The sequence below is a fragment of the Lycorma delicatula genome, chromosome 2 (assembly GCF_047948215.1).
Source record: "Lycorma delicatula isolate Av1 chromosome 2, ASM4794821v1, whole genome shotgun sequence".
NCBI classification, from domain to species: domain Eukaryota; kingdom Metazoa; phylum Arthropoda; class Insecta; order Hemiptera; family Fulgoridae; genus Lycorma; species Lycorma delicatula.
In genome coordinates, this window is record NC_134456.1 from 36,200,617 (window position 1) to 36,222,298 (window position 21,682).

The 21,682-nt window shown below is 32.3% G+C and overlaps 1 protein-coding gene across 2 annotated transcripts in view; it reads left to right on the forward strand.

Annotated features, from left to right (window-relative positions):
• LOC142320643 (alpha-tocopherol transfer protein-like) overlaps positions 1–21,682 on the forward strand; it is a 58,312-nt gene that overhangs the window by 20,028 nt on the left and 16,602 nt on the right. The window contains exons 1-4 of one of the 2 annotated variants that reach the window (XM_075358673.1): positions 7,108–7,219; positions 12,201–12,405; positions 13,732–13,823; positions 20,626–20,776. In XM_075358673.1, coding sequence (XP_075214788.1) covers positions 12,234–12,405; positions 13,732–13,823; positions 20,626–20,776 — 415 coding nt within the window. In that variant the 5' untranslated portion in view covers positions 7,108–7,219; positions 12,201–12,233. Of the gene's footprint in view, positions 1–7,107; positions 7,220–12,200; positions 12,406–13,731; positions 13,824–20,625; positions 20,777–21,682 lie in introns of those variants that run through there. The other variant, XM_075358672.1, reaches the window with a different exon arrangement.

The window sequence follows — 21,682 nt, forward strand, 5'->3', positions numbered from 1 at the left end:
AGCAAGAAGTCTCTCAGCAGCCTTACCCATATTATTTATGAGGCTGATAGGACGGTACTCGCAAACGCCTGGGTTTGTATTAGGTTTGGGAAGAAAAACCGTTCTGGCCCCTCCTTACAGCATTGAGGGAAAGTGCGGTGTTGCAGCCCATAAAGGCAGCCAGGCCTTTAATGACCGCTGCCGGAACTCCATCTGGGCCCGGACTCTTCTTGTTATTTAACTTGTTAATTGCGGCAATCACCTCATCCTGTGCGAACCTGCCACGTTCGCACAAGACTGCCTCCCGTCTTATCTCCTTCTCCCGTGGGAAAAGTACGGACATCTGGCGCGCCACTTCGTCCTCATTCAGCGCAGGCACTCGCCTCCCCAATCGCTTAATTTAAAACAATCTAAAGAAACTTGTTATTACTGAGAAAAAGTAAACTTGATCCAAAATTATCTGCTGTGATTTTAAATTGAGAATTAGCAGCCAGTGGAACAGATTTACACGTGACAACTGTTAGACGCGGACTTCTTTCAGCTGGACGGAAAGCTCGTCGGCCAGGGAAAAAGCAGCGTTTAACATAAAAGAGCGATGTGCTCTTTTGTATAAAAAGAGGCTCAATGTGCAAAAAACAGCCTTAGCAAAATGAAGCTCTTCTGGGCAAAGCACATGCAAACTGGACCAAAGAAGAATTCAGAAATGTTAAGTTTTCCGACAAGTCACATTTTTATGTTCAGGGGCAAAAGATTCCATACGTTAGAAAAGTGTTAGACAAACCCGTCTTTTTTTACCTGTATTTTTTTTCTTTTACATCACCCGCTCATATTCAACAATCAGTTAAGTATCTTCAGAAAAAAATTTGTTGGAATTGTTTCACATTTGAAGGCTCTTGTTCATTATTTCCAGTAGATGGTATATTGAAAAGTGATGACTATATGAAGATTCTGAGGAAAGGTTTGTGATACGAGGCTCGGCTGATAAATTTTGCACTTATATGCGTAGCATAGGAATGAAATAAAAAGTGAGTAAAGTACAATACCTTAGCCACAAAATGCAGTATTTATTTTTCAATATAATCCCCGTTTACACTGATACACCTTTCCCAACGTGTGACAAGTTTTTGTATTCCGTCACTGAAAAATTCTGGTGGTCTTTTTCGGATCCAAGTGGCCATATCTTCCTTCACCTCATCGTTGGTGGTGTAATTATTACCTTTGAGATTCCTCTTGAGATGAGGGAAGAAGTGGAAGTCGCACGGAGCTTAATCCGGCGAGTATGGCGGATGCGGAATAGGCTAAAACTTCAGCTTGCGGAGAGCCTCTGTAGTGGCGTGCGATGAGTGAGGCTACGCATTGTCATGTTGTAAGATTATGGGCATGGTGGTCTTTCGAATGCAACATACTCGTCGTCTGAAGTGTCTTAATGTTTCAATGTACTGTTTAGAGTTCACAGTCGTCCCATGTTCCAGATACTCAGTCACATAAACTTGTTTGGTGTCCCAAAACACCGTCAAAAGGAGTACCTTCGCCGAGGCTTGAGTTTTGAATTTTTTGGGTCCTGGTGATTTGTAATGTCTGTATTCCATGCTTTGCCTTTATTCTTTCGGGTCATAATGATGTGCCCAACTGTCATCCCCAATCACAATATTGAAAAGGAAGTCGTTTTCTTCGGCACAATAGCGCTGTAAAAGTTCTTTTCAACATTCGTCACGATGCTGCTTGTGTTCGTCCATCAGTTTGCGTGGTAATCATTGTGCACAGATTTTACTTACGGTAAACCAATTGCTCGATAGTATGGTCTTCTCGTTCTTTAGATACGCCTGAATAGCGATGCGTTGTTGGGTGATTCGCCAGTTACTTGAAGCAAATCGTCCAACTCCTTTCGATGTTTCTCGTCAGTAACAGAAACTGGTCGTCCGCTGAGAGGTGTGTCCTCAATTTTCGCTTTACCAGCTTCACATTCGGGGAATTTCAACAAGCACTTATTCACAGTACTCTTGTCAACAGTTTCACTACCGAAAAAGCTTTTAAACGATGAAAAATATTCGTAGGATTCACATTTTCTGCTGTTAAAAATTCGATCACTGCACGCTGTTTTAACCGTGTTGACATACTGACCGTACTCGATTCCATTTTAACTGCTACTGAAAACAAACCGGTAATCGGATTTCAACGTTTTATCGCAGGTTTGTAGAGGGGAATTTTAGCTATCATGTGCTGCCACGCCCAACTCGATATACCTTTTGCACCCGTGTAGCTTGCAAAATTTATCAGCCGAGCCTCGTACAACTTCAAAACAAATTCCCACGAGACAACAGAGTGTTCCAACAAGATTTGGCGCCGTGCCATATAGTCAAAAAACTGGAAAAATTTTTAGAAGAACGAAACATTAAAGGGCTCCCATGGTCAGACAACTCCCTAGACTTAAATTCAATTGAGAATCTTTGGGCAGTTGTAAAAAATTGACCTGATTAAAACAATAATATCAGTATAGTTTCATTTTTTTATAAATAATAAAAAATAAGCTTTTTATAATTACTTATTCTCTCCAATAAAAAAGCATGGTGCGTTGGATTGTTGCTATATGTTCTTACATCTTTATTTTCAATGAAGCGCACGAACGATTCATTTGTTCGAACGATTTATACTTCTTGATACGAACGATTTATTTAAAATTATGTTTGTGTTTTGAGGATAAAAAAGGAAAACAGTGGGATTAGAGCTATAGAGTTAAAAATCACAACTCAAGAAACAGCTAAAAATGTTCAGAATTTTGAAGCTTTTCGGTGTAAAAGTTTTTGTTGTTGTTAGTACGTTAAATTCATGAACGTTATTTAGTTACAATTGACAAAAATATGTATAAACAATGTCACATTTTCGCGGCGCCTTTTTTTTTAGTTATGTTGTAATAAATAAATAAATAAATTCGATGAATCAGCTTTTCTAATTTTTGTTAGAATTTCGTTATCGAATATCGTACTGATAAATTTCGAATTGTTAAGTAACAAAAAGAGATTTTGGAAAACGAATTGCAGAATCGTTTCTAGCATGAAATTTCAATGTTACATGATCTGTAATTATCCCCCTTTCTACCGAAAATATTAATATTAATATTAGTTAAATAAAAGTTTTTTTTTAAAAAATTTTTTTATGTAATAAAATATATTTTTGTAATTTTTTTTTAGTCTTATTGAACAATAAACTTTTTACATCCAAAAAAAATAATCTTGATATTATTTATATCTGAGTATTATTGTTTTTTTGTTTATTAAGACTAAAAAGTAAAAATATTTATTTTTACACATCGAAGTTACATACGTGTACCAAATTTCAATCATTTTCATACGATAGTTGATGAGAAATAAAAATTTTCAGCAACATGCATGAATTTAGCGTAGTGGTAGCGCGAGTGTCGGGTGGTGGTGGGGGAGGGTCATATCCAAATTCTAACACCGTAGTATTGTATTGTCATTGAAGTTACATACGTGTACCAAATTTAATTGATTTTCATACGATAGATCAAAAGATATAGCAGTTGCAAGGTTTGATTATAACTAAAGCAAGTTAAAAAAAAGCTTATAAAAACGAAATTGAATATTTGCAAAATAGTTTTAACAGTTTGAAAGATGATGCAAACATGGGTTGTATTTTAGAAGTTGATTTATCATACCCTAAATATTTACACGAATCGCATAAAGATTATCCACTCGTACCAGAAAAAAAATCTATTCCCAGTAGTATGATTTCTCAATGATCCAAAACGAGTGGCGAATAAAAAATTATTGCGCACTTAAAATAAAAACAAATACGTTTTACATTATAGAACTTTAAAATTTTATCTTCAACAGGGATTGGTGGTTGAAAAAATACATAGAGCTGTTTGTTTTATTCAGTTTCGACGTTGAAAAGTTATGTTGAGAAAAATATCGAAGCGTGGTGTATTGCAAAAGATAAGATTGAAAAAAGTATATAAACTGCTAATCAACAGTGTATATGGAAAAACTATTGAAAATGTAAGAAAACGGATCGAAATGCATTTGATTAATAAAAAATATACATTTAAACTAAACGCTAGTCCAAGAGTAAAACATTATTACGTTTATGGAAATGATGTGGTTGGATTATCAATTTTGAAGAAAAATATATATTTAAACAAACCCATATATATAAGTTAACCGTATCGGATTTGGCTAAATTAATCATGTATGATTTTCACTACAACTACTGTTTATTTAGATACGGCTACGAAAACATAAAACTGCTAATGACCGAAAGAGATTCGTTATTATACTCGATTATACCAAAGAATATTTAAGAGGGGATTATTTGGATCAATCAAACTATACAGTTTTCACATAGGATAAAGGCGATATAGGTTCGTTTAAAAGATTAAATGGCAGCATATCCTATTTACGAATTTGTTGGATTAAGAGCAAAAAAGTATAGGTACTTTTCGGAGGTGATGTAGATTGTGTAGGGCAAAAAAAAACCTGTCAAAGATACTAAAGAAGGGTTCTCTTATATATGATGATAGTTTGAAAGCTTTAAATCACGAAATGTATAAAGATTGTTTGTTTAATAAAAATGTTACATATTGATTATCAAATTCATTCCGTAGTTTTAATCATAAAATTTATTCGGTTGAACATGTCCTGAAAGTATCCCCGTTTCTTCGAGGCACATTATATATATATGTGTATATATATATATATATATATATATATATATATATATACACAAGTTTAAAACTCCACGAGTTCCATTTTTAAAAAACATGAACTTTATTTATACAATTAAAATCATTACAATTAGTATACATGTAATTGTTAAAAATTAATTGTTAACGTCATTACGTGTACATGCAAGTGACTTTATATAATAGGACGATATAATATCGAACAAATCTCCTAATGCAGGACTTTACCCCTTGAGAGCTGCTATAGAACTGAATAATTATTCTGTAACTTGGTACAGAATGCACCTGCATTGCATTCCACCACGCGGTGGATTTCTTAGTATTGAAGTGATGTGAAGCAAACGTGCCCTATGAAATGCAATTCTCAGGATTTTACTGTAACATAACTTATATATGTAACATAACACACACATATATATATATATATAAGTTATACATATACATATATATATATATGTATATAAGTATATACATATACAGGTAAGCAAAAAGATACGCAACCTTAAATTCGAAAACATATTGGGAAGGAAATGTAGTTTTTGCCAGCGGGAATGTGTGTATATGCAACAGGTGACCTTGTAGTAGCACACAATAGACGAGCAATTTCCTCCTTTTTGATGACGGTGGTGAGTAAGCTTCTTCTTTTTCCTGTTTAGCCTCCAGTAACACTACCGTTTAGATAATTCTTCAGAGGATGAATGAGGATGATATATGTATGAGTGTAAATGAAGTGTAGTCTTGTACATTCTCAGTTCGACCATTCCTGAGATGTGTGGTTAATTGAAACCCAACCACCAAAGAACACCGGTATTCACGATCTAGTATTCAAATCCGTATAAAAATAACTGGCTTTACTAGGACTTGAACGCTGGAACTCTCGACTTCCAAATCAGCTGATTTGGGAAGACTCGTTCACCACTAGACCAACCCGGTGGGTAAGGTGGTGAGTAAGCTGTGAGCGGACAAACATACGTTTCTCCCAGGCTCAACGTGCGTTCATTGTTGAAAGCTACTTTAAATCGCAGTCATTCGTATAATGTCAGGAAGACTTTAGGGTAGCTTTTTCTGAATCGCGGGTGCCTAATAAATCAACGATTTTACGCGTAGTCGCTCCTTTTAGAAAAACCGGTAGTGTGGATGAATGTAAACGGTCCGGCCGACCTACAGTTTTTAGTGATGCGTCCTTGGAAAGTATCCACGTTTCCTTGCTACGTTCACCAAAAAAGTCGATACGAAAACTGTGTCGACAAACCGGAATGTCTTACGGGAGTATTCGCAGAGCCTCAAAGAAGCTAAAAAACTCCGTCCGTATCGCATATACGTTGTGCATGAGCTTCGGGAACCTGATAGGGGAAAAGGTTTCATTACGTCATAGGTTTTAGCGTTTTATTCGTAGCAGTGTTTGGGTGTTGGATTATGTTTTCTACTCTGATGAAGCATGATTTCACGGCTACGTAAACAGCCAGAACAACAGTTACTGCATAAAAACCTCACATTTTCCACGAGACCCCGTTACATTCACAGAAGGTTGGAATTGGTGTGCGATTTCGCGGAAAAGAATCGTAGGCCCAATCTTTTTCACTGAAATGATAACAGCTGAACGTAACAAGGATATCATCATGCAATTAGTAGCACTGTTAAAGGCTGATGAACGAGATTGCTGGCGCTGCAAGGCAGTGCACCGGCGCACACAGCGAATAGCACAAAGATAATGTAGCGTGCGTTCTTTGGGTAACACATCATTTCTCCTGGACTGTGGCCGCCTACATCAGATTTAACTTCCTCCGGCCTTTTTCTCTAGGGATACCTGAAGGATAATGTCTATAAGAACAACCCGTACACAATCGACCAATTTAAGCACATAATCGAAGACGAAATATCCCGCATAAGTGCAGCGGCCATCCGAAAAGTAGCAACTAACATGAAGAAACGTGTTGAGACATGTGTAGCAGTAGATGGAGGGCATTTCCAGCATCTATTTTTTGGAAAAATAAATAAATTAAATACTTTTTGTTCACCTACAAAATACAGTGGAGTATATTACGTTAATAAAGATTTTTTAAGAATATTAATTATTGAGTTTCATATCTCACTCTATATATATATATATATATATATATATATATATATATATATACACATATACTGTATATATATGCACACACACACATATATATATATATATATGTGTGTGTGTGTGTGTGTGTGTGTGTGTGTGTGTATGTGTGTGATAATAAATATAGTATCATTAAAAAAATGACTGTTGTCCTATTCAAAGGAAGTTGCAAAGATGTTATCATATGATCTAAATAACATCAAAATCCGGGTATGAAAATCAGATTTTTAAATGAGATTACTGTTGTTGCATTATATATATTCTCATTCTGTATGAATTGAGCAGATCGAATATTTTAACTATAGTAGCGCATTTTTAATTTTTCCAGTTATAAATATTTAAGAAACTGTGTTATTTACTTTATATAAATAATCCAGTTACATAAATAACCACTTCTTCATTACTATTCTATTACATCAAATGTGGTAAGTTTTGATGACAGCAATAATAGTAGTAAGTTTACAAAGTCAAAATAATGTTTTAACTTATTTACATGTTTTTTTTTACATACATGTCTATGGCAAGAAATAAATTTTTTTCAAAAATCGAAAAAACTAAAAGAAATATAATTATATTTCTTTTAGGGATGTAGCTATTTCAAACTGAAAATCATGCTTAGTACCTTGGTTAACACAATATTAAAAATTAAGCATTTTACTAAAAATCACTATAAATAATATTAACTTAAAATGAGTATCAATTGAAAATCATTTATAGTTTTAATGGACATCACTTTTATGAATTCATTATATTACATATGAATCCTCAGATGATCTGATTTTCAACAATTCATTATCACTGTTTATCATAATTTTTTCAACACTTCATCATCAACAAAAAAAATAGCTTATTTGAGATCTGAACAGAAGAGAAGTAATGAATAATTAAAATAAAATGAAAATAATGATGATTCTTCACTGAAATAGAATTCATAAAAAAGTGAATTTTTCCTCCATACTATTCAATGATAATTTTATAAATAGTGAAACATTCAGTTTCACTTTACAAGTTTCAATGTAATTCATACATTTGTTGTTTTATCCTTATATCTTACTTTCTCACCAAAACTTAAAAGTAAATTTATATATGTTGTTTGCTATGAGTAAATTTTTATTAATGTTTATAAAAATCTTTAGATATTATATGTTTTAAATTAGAAACTAGCATTACTTACACTGAGGAACAAAATTAAACTTTTTTTGGCACAAGGAACAAAATATGTGATCCTAATAGAACTTTTTATGCTGAATTCAAATAGTATTACAGCTGGTGTAAGGGATCCACCTTCTTGTCTTGATCCCCAACTTTACAGCCAAAATATAGTTCATAACATCTTTTAATTAGTGGAGTCAAACTTCATTGTTGTTCTTTATATTTCAAATTCCCATACACGTAACAGACATTATCTGTATCATTTATGCACTTCCTTGGCATATTTACTAATTAACACAACACACTTGACATATTAACTCTAAATCACAAAACAGAATGAAACCACAGTACTTGTATACATAGTAAATGTTTAAATAATACTGGTGTATAATTATATTACTCAGAATGCCACCTACAGTAAATGAACTATCATGAATATAGAAATATGGCCTTCATAATGTTATGTTTGTACTCCACCCTGTGTTAGATCATGTAAAATATTACTCTATATACATAAATTATCGTTAAAGACTGCATAGAATTCCACAAAAGCAATATTTCAAAAATTGATCACATAAGAAAATTATGAATGATAGAAAAACTCTGATTGCATATTTGAATTCAGCATAAAATGTTATATTAAAAACACAATAAAAATTTCATACATGAAAAACTGAGTGTTACTTATGCCAAAACAATGTTTTGGCATGTCATACCAAGACATTTAAATTTTATTGGATCAGCACAGCAATATCAATATTGTCATGCTGATGTCATCAGCATTGCATACAAACTCATCTGCCACTATATTAATGCCATTCATAGTTAACATCTTACAGAATAAAGATTTGATTTCATACCTTAAATCAGTTAAATTTAATAAATTCACTGAATTATTAATTAACAATTGAATTTTTCTGTTTAAAAGATAATAAAATGATGAATTATTCTTAACATAACCAGAGATATCTAATTTCAAATACTCATTCAGAATGCATTTGATAATTTGTAATAGAATTGTATTCTGTGTCTAGAAAAACATTGTAATATGTTATCTCATTAAAAAAATTACTTTTTCAAAATAGTAAGTGGTGAAATAAGGCCAAGCATTGTAAAGACTGACTTTTTAGAAATATTCTATTGATTAATTGTTGTATAATTTTATTTATTACGTTTGTAATAGTTTTACAAAGCATGGCAAAAATATTTTTTTTCTAACTTTAAAACATATTTTTTTAAATGTATCAATATTCATGTAGAAACCTGCATGGTGCAAGGTTCACCAGGAAAATGTAAGGTAATTAACAAAGCTTTATATTAAAGAAAATTTATTTTTTAATCCCAAATATAATATTTATAAATCCCATCTAAATATTAAGTATGAAGTCAACTGTGATGCAACCTACTCAAATAAGTTTTATTTCTCAAGTATCCCCTTACACAATAGTTACACAAAGATAGGATGAAAGGATTTCATATGGCTTTTAAATCTGTGTCACATCATGTATGCACTATTTCCCATAACTATTTTGTTTAAAAAATTAAGTAACATATTTATTTAAGAATCTTTCACTTCATTAATGTTTTAATGCAATTTAAACAAAAATTTTCTAAGTGAATCTAGAAAGGAATACATATAACATCGATTTAATTGGAACTGCAGTTTTCACACAGGCTATCAAAATTTACACCACTGCAGGAAATAAAACGCGCAGTGACATACTTAAAGGCAGAAATTTAACTAATGTTAAATAACCTAATTTGCAGTGCCATCTAAATTCTGTAGTACTTTTTCTTTTTTGCACCAAAAAAGAAAAAGTACCACCAAAAACATTTCACCAAAATTTATTCATTTGTGAGTTTTGCACCAACAGCATCAGTAAAAAATCAAGAAAAATTAATTTTAGAATATAGAATCAAGTCTCTGCGATACATAAATTGACATAAAGAAAAATAGCAGAGTGGGGAAAAGGAGAAGATTGAAAGCTTTTGAAGTTATTAGCTAATAATGTCAGAAATTATCTAATAGAGTAATCAACAAAGAGGTCTTTAAACAAGTGGAGGAGGAAGATAATGTAAACAAAAGAAGAATGTAGGACTGTGGGTCATAAATTCAAACATGAAAATTTGGATAAAAATTTGTGGAATATGGGTGGAAAGTATGATGAGTAGAGGAAGACCATAGATGAAATTCAAAAGGTTATGAAAATTAATAAAAATAATATTTATTACATTTCACAAGAACAGGCTACTTCTTGTAGTTAGTCTGTTACAAGACAAGACTACAAGAAGAAAAAATCACTGCCTCCTAAACTCTGTTGTAATATGCACCACCTTTTTCCACTATTTTGATAAATTTTTATTATATTTCAGCTAACAAAAATACATTGTTTATACATAACCACATATAAACAAAATACATAAATTGGTTATACATAACCAATTTATAATTTTGTAACATGAATAAAAATCCATACTGGATTCTAGGTAGGATGATAAACTACACCCTACACTAGGATGTAGCATCTGAATATTAGGATGGTTTCACAACTCTTGAAATCTCAAGGAATAGAAATTTAAAAATTGAAAGTGTAATGTAAGAATGAAATAAAATACTAATTACTGCAGATCATCAACATTAAAGAACTCTGTAACCACACTGTATGCTGTTAACCATTTATTTGTGGGTACAACTAAATAATTTGAAAAAATCATCAGTTAAAAAAATAAATCATACTTATTAAAGTAACAGCTGCTCTTTTCTACATTATTCTATTAAAAATTCATTTACTCATTCAAACAAGAAATATATATTGACAAAAGGTAATTTTCCATAATTTTTATAAAAACATAGAAAAATAGCTTTTATTGGTCTCCATAATAATTAAGGTCCATAATTTCCATAAATAGCACTAGGATACTGCTTATAGTTAAAGTTTTATTAAACTATACATTTTTTAATTAGCAAGAATTAAACGAGATACCAGAAAAAACAAAGGAAAGCTTAGCTGCAATAAGGAAACTTTTAGAAGGTAACAAGTACAATAAAGTAATTTTGTTACATTAAAAGTTACAATTCTGTTTAGATGAATATTACTGCCGTTACTGTTATGAATTTTACTTCATTTGAATCTTGATAGTTGTTTTACGCAGTTAATATATATCATCAAATTTCAAGCTGTTTTGACCGTTGTTCAGTTAGTAATCTATTTAAAAAGTTACTAATATCTCCATCCTAATAATTATAGGGAAAAATTTATTTTTAAGTGTCACTGAATATGGTCGCTAAAGTGCCCAAAAATGTTTAGAAATAATTAAAAATGTTATATTTTTAGAATTTGGTTCAGTTTGTTGTTTCTAAAGTTTGTTGCTTTAAATTAATTCTTTTATTCAACAGTAAACAATGTTACAAAAAAAATTGAAAAATTATGCATTAATAAATTTGGACAGGTTGAAAAATTAGAAAAAATTGATTTAAAGAGATTCTTTTGAAAATATTTAATAAACTGTGCATGATTTGCCTACTAAGTACGTACACCACAGGTGTATACACTTTCCACAATTAAAAATATAAGAGATTGCATTTAAGTAAGTACAATTTCTAAAGAAGGATTTTATCACAACATTGAATTAATTTTTTTAATTTTATTTTAATTAAATCCCTACTGATATTGCTTTTTGGGGAAACTTGTTAATAATAATTTAATTTATAATCTAACAACTGTTTTTCAACTTGCTGTATTTATTCATTCTGAAAACTGGCACCCAGTTGTAGTTATTGCGCTTTTTTCCGCTTTATGCACCTAATGTTGTAGTGAATGTGATCAGGGTTATAGTGTGGGGGATTAATGGAACAATGAAATCTAATACCAAATACCTTCCTTTCTTAAACATCTAAAGACAGATAATACTAAACAATTTTTTCCCACTTTTCCTTCAAAAGAAAGCTATTGAAAATATTTCTAGCTGGTTAATTTAAATATCTGTATTCCATTTGAGAAGCCATTTTTTTATCTCTGTTAGCACAGGCTAACATTTTGCTCCACGTAATATTGGTGTAGAACCTACACAGATATTATATTTAAGATATGATATTTACCTCACATAGTGTATTTATTATGATATACAACTCATTGATAAATATATATCTCTTACTTAATGATAAATTTCTTAATTAGTTACATATCAACAAAAGATTTTTATTTTTTTATTATAATACTAAAAACAAATTCTTCTTTGTTTTGTGAATTTTAGGAATCTGGAAGTTTGACATCAACTAATTTTAGTATGATTAAAACAACTCAATATGAGGTAGAGAAGAATGAAGAAGTTAAACATTTACAACATAAGGAAATAAAAGAACTTTCTCCAGAATGGGTCGAAAGAGCAAAGCAAGAATTAAACGAGACACCAGAAAAAACGAAGGAAAGCTTAGCTGCAATAAGGAAACTTTTAGAAGGTAACTAGTACAACAGTGTAATTTTGTTACATTAAAAGCTGCAATTCTGTTTAGATGAATATTATTGCTGTTACTGTTATGAATTTTACTTCATTTGAATCTTGATGGTTGTGTTACGCAGCAAATATATATATATATATATATATATATATATACCTTCTTATTAGAAAATTAATTACAAAAAGGATTATTTAAATTGACTGCAGTATATTTTTAATTTTAAATCAGGCAAAATTGAAAAAAACTTTAGCATTTTTTGAGACAAATTCTGTTTAAAATAAATTTTTTCAGACGAACTAAAAATAATCAATTTTTAAAAATCAACTATTTCAAATTTAAAGTTGATATTTAAAATTTTTAACTATTAACACAGTATATCAAAATAAATTCATGACAAAAATGACATGAATTTTTGTTTAAAAATAATGAAATAATTTAAAAAAATGATTAATCTCTAAATATAAGGAAACACTTTAAGAAGATATTTGTAAAATAGTTATGTAACTCTTTCGTCGGTGATGATGCAAATACTAGTATCACTACAGTTCACTCAATATTATAGAATATGGGATATGAAGTACTAAGGAGCCTTAAGCATGCAGGTAACATACTTTTGTCATGTTTGTTTCTTTAGTAAATTTGTTTCCAAAAATTTATATGTTTCATATCATTCAAAGGTACAGAATTTGTTTTTACGAACTATCTAAAATTTGCATGTTGTTATTAATATTTTTGTATTTGTGTCCTTTATTCTATTTATACAAGGTAATTAGCAAAGGTTAATTTCTTTAACTGTGCATATCATTCTGTATATTCTTTGAAGTTCTGTTTGAATATGTTTTCAGACTTACCAACGCAGATAATTTTCTTTTGGTTATCAGATAGTTTACTTTTATTGGTTAACTTTTATATACAATAATTTTCTAAATATTCTCTTAACACAACAAATTTCATTTACTATAATCAAGTTCTTTATAACTAATTTTTTTTTTTAATTTCCATATTTTTTATCTTTTACAGGAGTTATCCATGAGTTATTCCAAACATTTTATTATTTCTCGTCTTTTATCCACTGTTCTAAATTTAATTTCCTATTGGTTTCTATTACTTCTATTATGTCTATATGTTTTTCATTACACAGAACAATACCTGAATTAAAATGCAGCGAGTTCCAGCAATTTTTACAGTGAGTGACTGACTGGATGATGTTCAGTGCAGACAAAATGAAGTTGTGCCACAAAAGAGCTTATGCATATTTGTAATGTTCTTAATATTTATTTACTCTGCTAAATTGTTTTTAAAGATTTACTAATGTATTGTTTTCAGCTGAAATTGGTTTAAATGCAAAAAATGATGATGCTTTCTTGTTACGGTTTTTGAGAGCAAAAAAGTTTGATGTCTCTAAAGCATTTTCCATGGTAAGTTAATTAAAGACTAGTTATTAAATTATACATTACAGTTACAATAAGTAATAATTACAGTGATTATACAATACTCATGTGAGCTGCGTTAATTAAATGTATTTTTAACTTATATTCAGTCACAAATTAAATCTAGATTATAATATAAAGTATTTTTGGATAGAGAAGAGATATTTCAGAGGTATAACTGATTCATGTCCTTTACTAAAGTAAAGGGAATTAATCTTGAAGCTTAGCATTATGTCAACTGAACCGGCTCCAGCTAACATTCTATTAACCATTTAGCGTAACATACGGTTCACTATGGAACCATCTGTATATTTATAAACTACGCAAAATTAGCACTACTACTACTACTACTACTACTACAATTAATAATAATGATAATTATAATATTATTACTATTATTTAAAATACTGAATTATTATTATTATTACTAACTTCTCCCGACGTGCATATCTATGGCACGCCCTCCACAGCTAGGCTCTCCCGACGGGTTGCCCTGGCGGGCAGCGTCTTGGAATGGGAAGTGTCCAAAACTGATAACATCTTGTGTAAAATTTTTTTTTTTTTAGGTTTTAGGGACATTTGGACATAGGGCTTTTGGTCATTAGCCAAGTGAAAATAACACTTGAGTTATTTCACACTTCTAATTAAACTGAAGACTGCTTTGCTTATTCATTCTTGATTTTAAACTCAAATACTGAAATACAGTCACTAATATTCTTGATTCTTAAACATGTCACATTTGTTTACCTCCTAGGCTTTCCTTTCGACCATCCTTCTTGCATATTTTTTCCATTCTTACAGCCTCTACTTCTGATGACAAGGTGTCTGAGACCTCGGATATGGCATCTTCTTCTCTTTCAGATACCAGTGATGTTCTGCGGCTGACATCGGATGATGGCGATTTAGATGGAGCAGTTAACATGGGTGTTATTGAATTTAAACTTGATGCAATCTCTAGTGGTGTATCTTCAGCAGCTCAAGTACTTGATTCAATCTCCAATGGTGTATTTGAGGCAGCTAAAGTACTCGCCCTCTTATTGGATATCCTCTGGACACTTGCATAGGTGCTCTTTGGGTTCCATAGGTGCTTGTAGTATAACCCACCGGTTTGGTCTATTGGTTAACGCGTCTTCCCAAATCAGCTGATTTGGAAGTCAAGAGTTCCAGCGTGCAAGTCCTAGTAAAGCCAGTTATTTTTACACGAATTTGAATACTAGATCGTGGATACCGATGTTCTTTGGTGGTTGGATTTCAATTAACCACACATCTCAGGAATGGTCGAACTGAGAATGTACAAGACTACACTTCATTTGCACTCATACATATCATCCTCTGAAGAATTATCTAAACGGTAGTTACCGGAGGCTAAACAGGAAAAAGAAAGAAGGTGATTGTAGTATAACATCTACATCTGAAGCTTTCTCTATTATAACTTACACCTACATCGCACTAATTTCAGACCTTTTCTTCATCCTTGCCACACTCTCTTTCGCCTTATGACTGGTAGAAAGAGTGATGTTTTTGGCTTTTTCAGATGTCCTCTTAACCTTATGCACAACATTGATTGGTGGTGTCATCGTCGCAGGTTTTTCTGCTTCTTTTTGTTGAGAAGATTCGATTCTAGTGTCCATCTTGGATGAGTCTTCACGGGTTTAATTGACAATTAAACCCGTGAAAACTCATTTCCACAGATGGACACTAGGATCCTTTTTGCTGACTTAATTGAGTTGGTGACAATGATTTTCTCTATCATAGTCACAAGGCTTGGTGCAAGAGTAGAAAGCAACTGCTTCATGTTAACTTTGGATGACGAAGGGGCAGCAGTTGCTTTAGCATAAGTCGTTGTTGCTCGAGGTGTTCTACTGCTAACTGTTTGTCGCTTTAGGGTAACTTATTTATTGTAGCGTTTTAACTTCCTGAATGGGGACCTTCGCTATATGCTTGCCATTGCTGGGGACATGCGGACAATCGGAGGGTCTCCGTTACACCTGCAATAACATTGATCCTGACCGCCACATCGCCAGCTCTAAGTGTGGTAATGTCCATTTCCAAATCATTTTCAATGTACATGATCTGCAGGTGACCAAAAAATTCCAATCCAACATAGTGACCTGAAGGTGGAAGACAAATCAACAAAAGATCACATTTCTGAGGAAAATTCTTGGAGCCCCATTAGCCAGCTATATGTATTGTATGTATCTAGAGCTGTTGCCGCCCTGGACATGGAACGTAGGTGGTGTGTTCCAGACGTGGGGATTATCTAACTCAGGGCATTATTATTGTTACTTTTGTATGGATTTGAATACTAGATCGTGGATACCAGTGTTCTTTGGTAGTTGGGTTTCAATTAACCAGGCATGTCAGGAACCGTCGACCTGACCCTGTACAAGACTACACTTTAACAGTCATATACACCATCTACCTTAAGGTGGTTCCGTAGGCTAAACAGAAAAAGAAAGGATATCTTTTTTTCCGTAGGGGGAGAAAAAAGCTCTGCCAGCCGCCGTCAGGTTCGCACTGACGGCAGTACGGGGCTCCCACCCACTAAAAAATCTCCCCCTCTTATCACGCAGAGGCCAAATCTAAACCATCTGGTATGTACACAGCCCCTGCATGATCACCCAGGCACTTTACTATCCAGATCTAGACGACCGGGAGGCGTCCCCAGGGGGCGATCGACAAGCAACGACTCCGAGGACGTCAACTACTAAAAATATATATGACATCCGTCCCTGGGGGGCACACCACCAGAAATTCCGCTTCACCACCTTCTGACCTGCCCACCACGTATCTGTCCTTAAAATATTCGTGCAACACCCTTCGCAATTATGCCGGGATTCGTCTGTCTTTTAGTTCAATATAACTTACCATTGCAGCTTATTAAACGCATTGTGTATATCTAACATCAAGACCGCTCCTATCTCTCTCGTCCTCCATGTTCCCTACGTAGCTGATCGAATAATATCCATCACGCCCCCGATCGCCCGGGCCAAAAACCATCTGTACACCATCGTTTTCGGAGAAAAGGTCTTTCAAATAACTTCGCAAAGCAATTTAAAAACCAAACTTGTCTAAACGATATCTGTGCTCTCGTAGGACCAGCATTCTTCCACAGCATCATTGACCTCGCACCTCTCCACCGTTCAGGTATCCATTCCACCTCCAATATCATATTCATCGCACGCAATATTACACCAGGCACTGTCGCGGCCAAAATTTTTACGATCTCCAGGGATTCCATCCGGCTCCGGACTCATGTCATCTTTAATCAACTTAGCTGCCTCACTCAGGTCCTACAGTAAGAAAGGAACTACAAAGGAACTTTCACTAAAATCTCCTCCCTTTGAAACTCCACTCGTTTTGGAAATAGTTCCTCAACGCCTTTCCTCAGCTCATCTTCAGACAGGAGAGGCAGCCTTCTTCCAAACCTTTTTGTGACGATACGGTAGACGTCACCCCACAGATCAACTTCCACAGAATCACACAATTTCTGCCACTTGCGTTTTTTGGACGGAGCAATTGCTCCTCGAAAGTTCTGTCTCGCAAGTCTTAACCTTCCGAGCTCCTCTTCGATGTCCACGCCCTGCCTATGCATTCTCATTCTTCTTCTTAATAATAATAATTATTATTATTATATAATTTGTATTATAATTTATATATAATTATAATAATAATAAAAATTTTCTTGTTTTTTTTTTCAATTAGTATTATGCTGATCCAGTGATATTAAAATTCACAATTTAATAAAAACAAAGCTAATCAATTAAATGAATTATTATAATAATAAATTTATTTTTATTGATTTAAGTATTGAATAATAAAATAATAGATATAATCATGTTATTTAAATTAAACCTTAAAACACGATAGTACCCATGAGGTAACTTTAGCTATATAAATCGTTTTGTAGATTTGTAGGAAAGTAAAACACTAAGCTATTGCACGTTTTACACAAATTTAAATAATACACAAACTTTACAAAAGTAAAAATAAATCAACAGTTCAGAAACTAAAGCGGTTGAACATCATCATCCAAATCGCTAAATTCTGAATTTCCCGTGTCCTCACTTTCACTACCTCTATCATCTTCGAAGAAAATTTGAAAAGATTCTGTAATATTGTCAATTATATGCTCCTTTCTTTTGTTTTCACAATCATTTTTTCATACTTTTTCGCATTAAGGTTTACATTGCGATGCGTCTATTTTAGAAAATTTATCTTCGGCAATCCGTTGAACATGGTTAAACTCGAAAGTGACATTGTGGTTTCCAATGTATCGTTTAACTTCATATCAAACCATTTCAATAAGGTTTAAGTCTGGGTGGTACGGTAGTAGTCGCAACACTTCATGTCTGTTTTTCCTGGAAAGTTCATTCTAAACACTTCGTAGTTTTCTTTGTTCCTTTTAATTATCTCGTATTGTTGACTTTGTAGCAAAGTAGATGAGAATGGAATGCAATAATTACGTAACCAGTCCTGTATCTATTGTTTTCTTGTATAGGATGTGGGTAATTTTTCTTGCAATGTTCTGTAATAAGATGCGTTGTCTAAAATTATTACGGAATTTTCGGGAAGATTTTTCTTCAATCCATTTAAGTAATGATTTGCATTCATAGAGTCGTGGTAGTCACCAGTTGTAGCACGTGCTTTCCAGGTTAATAATGTGTACGGAATAAATCCCATTTCATCCCCCAGTATGTAAAATAATCAATCTACTGCCTTTAGAAATAGGAGAAGAGTACTCCCGCTGAAGCTCTCCTTCATGTTTTCATTGAGGTATAAAATATACGTTTCATCAAGGTTTACAATCGGCCTGTTTTCGATTCTGAATTTTTTTGATCGCGTTTACGTGCCGTATTTCTTTAATCTTAATTTCATGATATTGTTATTTATTCACAAAAATAAGTTTTCTACCGTTTTCAGTTTCTTCCCACTTTAAACCCAATTGTTGTAAGTACTCTTCTTAGGCTTCTTTTACTTCCTGAGATTTCTTGTAATTTTTTTAAAATCCCTTTTTTGTTTCCTTATTTTTTTAACTTGCGATCGTGATATTTTACACGCACCTACTGTTCTTTCTTCACACTTTTGAATTAGAATAACGTGCTTGTCATTTCCCGACTTTCCAAATTTACTTGCTTCTTCTTTCATAATTCGTACACATTACTGATTAGCTCTCGAGCTTGCCGACTTAATTTTTTACTAGTCACGGTGGATTTCAGTTCATTTGCACTTGCAACTACACTACTATAAATCAAGAAAATCAAAACGCAGCACTGGCAAAACGCACTCAACAGATGAACAAATGTGACTAGGCTGAATTTAAAAAAGAAAGTGTTACACAAATTTGTTAAATAGAAATTTATTATTTTTTTATATTATTTATATAAAAATTAAGTTGTTATTATTATTCATAACCATAATAATAAATAGTATAAATTAATAATTAAAATCATACAATGTATATAGTAGCTTAACTTAATTAACTTCTACTTTTATTTAACATCTAATTTTGTCTTGCTCAAAATACTTCAATTTAAATAATTGTTCTTCGGCTTTTTTCCAGCTCCAGAATATCCCAAATGAGCCTCAACAATATGACATCATGTTCCTCTACAGAGATCATTTCTTAAAACACTCAAGGTCACATCTAATACACAGATCTACCTGCTTCTTTGAATCCAGCCATCTTTTCCATGACAACCCTCTTATTTTAATTTCAATTTTCTTCTACCCATACTTTTGTGGGAGTTTGGTATTTCTGCCGCATTACACTAGATGTACACTAAAATTCTGATCTATAAAATTACAACTTTTATTAAAAATTTGTTATGGATTATTTAACTTTCTATTAAAAAATTAATTCATTCTCTCTCTCCTTTCTTTTACATGTTTGTAGTTGCTTTTTATTCAGAATATTAAAAGTTGTTACTGACTCCTTTATAAATACTTCACCATAAAACATTGTTTTTTATTTCAGCTACCGATAAACAAAATCTACATTTGTATGTAACACCTGAACTAAAACATTGTATTCTTAATAAGATTTATGAACTAAATGGGAATGACAAATGATTAGAATAATAGTAGCATTTTTAAATAAATGAATTAGTATTTTGGATGAAAACAGATATACAGCAATAAGTATTACTTCTACAAGACCATACAAAGGTGGTTAGAGAATGTCTGTAAAGACCACAAGAACCTCTGTCATGAGTTATCTAAACTGATAAGGAATATAATGTACATTTACCCATCATTAAGAATTTTGTAAGGTTTGTCGTGGATCCAAACTAACAGCTCAGTAAGTTTTATTCCTTTATTAACAAGGGCACTACATAAGTGACTTACTCACGAATGCAAATCATATAGAATTAGTACGAGTATATTCTGTCAATTTATTAAACTGAACACAGCATTCATTGAATATAAGTGATACTGTGTTTATTTAACACAGAAAAATTAACAAAAAAATTGAATAAAATATGTGTTTATTGAATTAGTTTATCTCACTAGAAGATAAATTAATCACACTTCCATAAATAAATTAATCATTATTTTTAGACTGAATAGAAAGCATACATGCTTCAAACAAGCACATATTCATAAAAAAAAAAAAACTACTGATAAAGTAAAAAACATTTATTTTCTGGATATAAACAACAGTAGATTAATTTATTCTTGACTAGCATTTACAGAATTGCATAAAAACTCATTTTACTCCTATCACTCTGGTAATAATATTCTTAAAGAAATTGTAGTTTACTAAGAATATGTAAAATCAATTTTCCAGTTGCAGAGGTACTATCAGATGAAAGCAGAAAGTCCAGAACTTTTTCGTGTTCCATTACCTTCCAAAAAGCTACACATATTGGAGATGCAATGTCAAACAATGCTACCCGAGAGAGCCAGTAATGGATCTAGAGTATATATATTTAGAGTTGGTCAGTAACAATTATTTTTTTAGAAGCATTGTCAAGTGTAGTTTTAAGCCAGGTTTAGGCGAGGTCTTTGTAAAACCTAACTGTTAAAACTATTTCACCAATTTCTTTCAAGATAATGCCAGAAAAATTCACAATATTAATAATTGCACTAATAAACAGTTTTTGGCACATGTAAGTTTTATTACATTTCTAATGTAACTTTTTATGTTAAATTCAAAAATGCAATCAGAATTTTTCCATCATTCATAGTTTTCTTGTGTGATAGCATTTCTGAAGTATTGCTTTAGTTAAATTTTATGTATTTTTTGGGGGATAAATTATGTACATAAAATAGTATTTTAAATGATTTCTAACAAAGGTTCAGGTACAACATAACATTATGAAGCCAATACCTGTTTGTGCACGATGATTTATTTACTGTAAGTTCTGACAAGTCATATGTTATGTGTGTGGGGATTTGAAGTTTAAAGAACAACAACAAAGTTTTACTCTGCTAGATAGACATTTTTATGAATTATATTTTAGCTAAGTTTAGAGATCAATATAAGAACTGGGCCCATTACATCTGCTGTTCAGCCTAGGGAAATATGTAACAAACTGGGATAGGGTAATCAGAACTTGAGTTTTGCTGTACCAATGGTGAGCAGTGGAACATAAGAATCCAACTGTTATTTCACTGTTACAAAGATAAAAGGAGTAAGTAGTCAATGCAAACAACACAGTGCAGTACGAAAAATTATTGTCTACAATAAGGTCAGTACCTAATGGTGAGGACTTAGCTGTATCCCATCCTTCAACATATTGAACTTCAGAAGATGAATCGGAATATGAGATAGCCACCAAAATTCAACATGGGCAGCAAGATGATCTTACCTTTAAAGCAGAATCCTCTTTCTGTGAACCTCA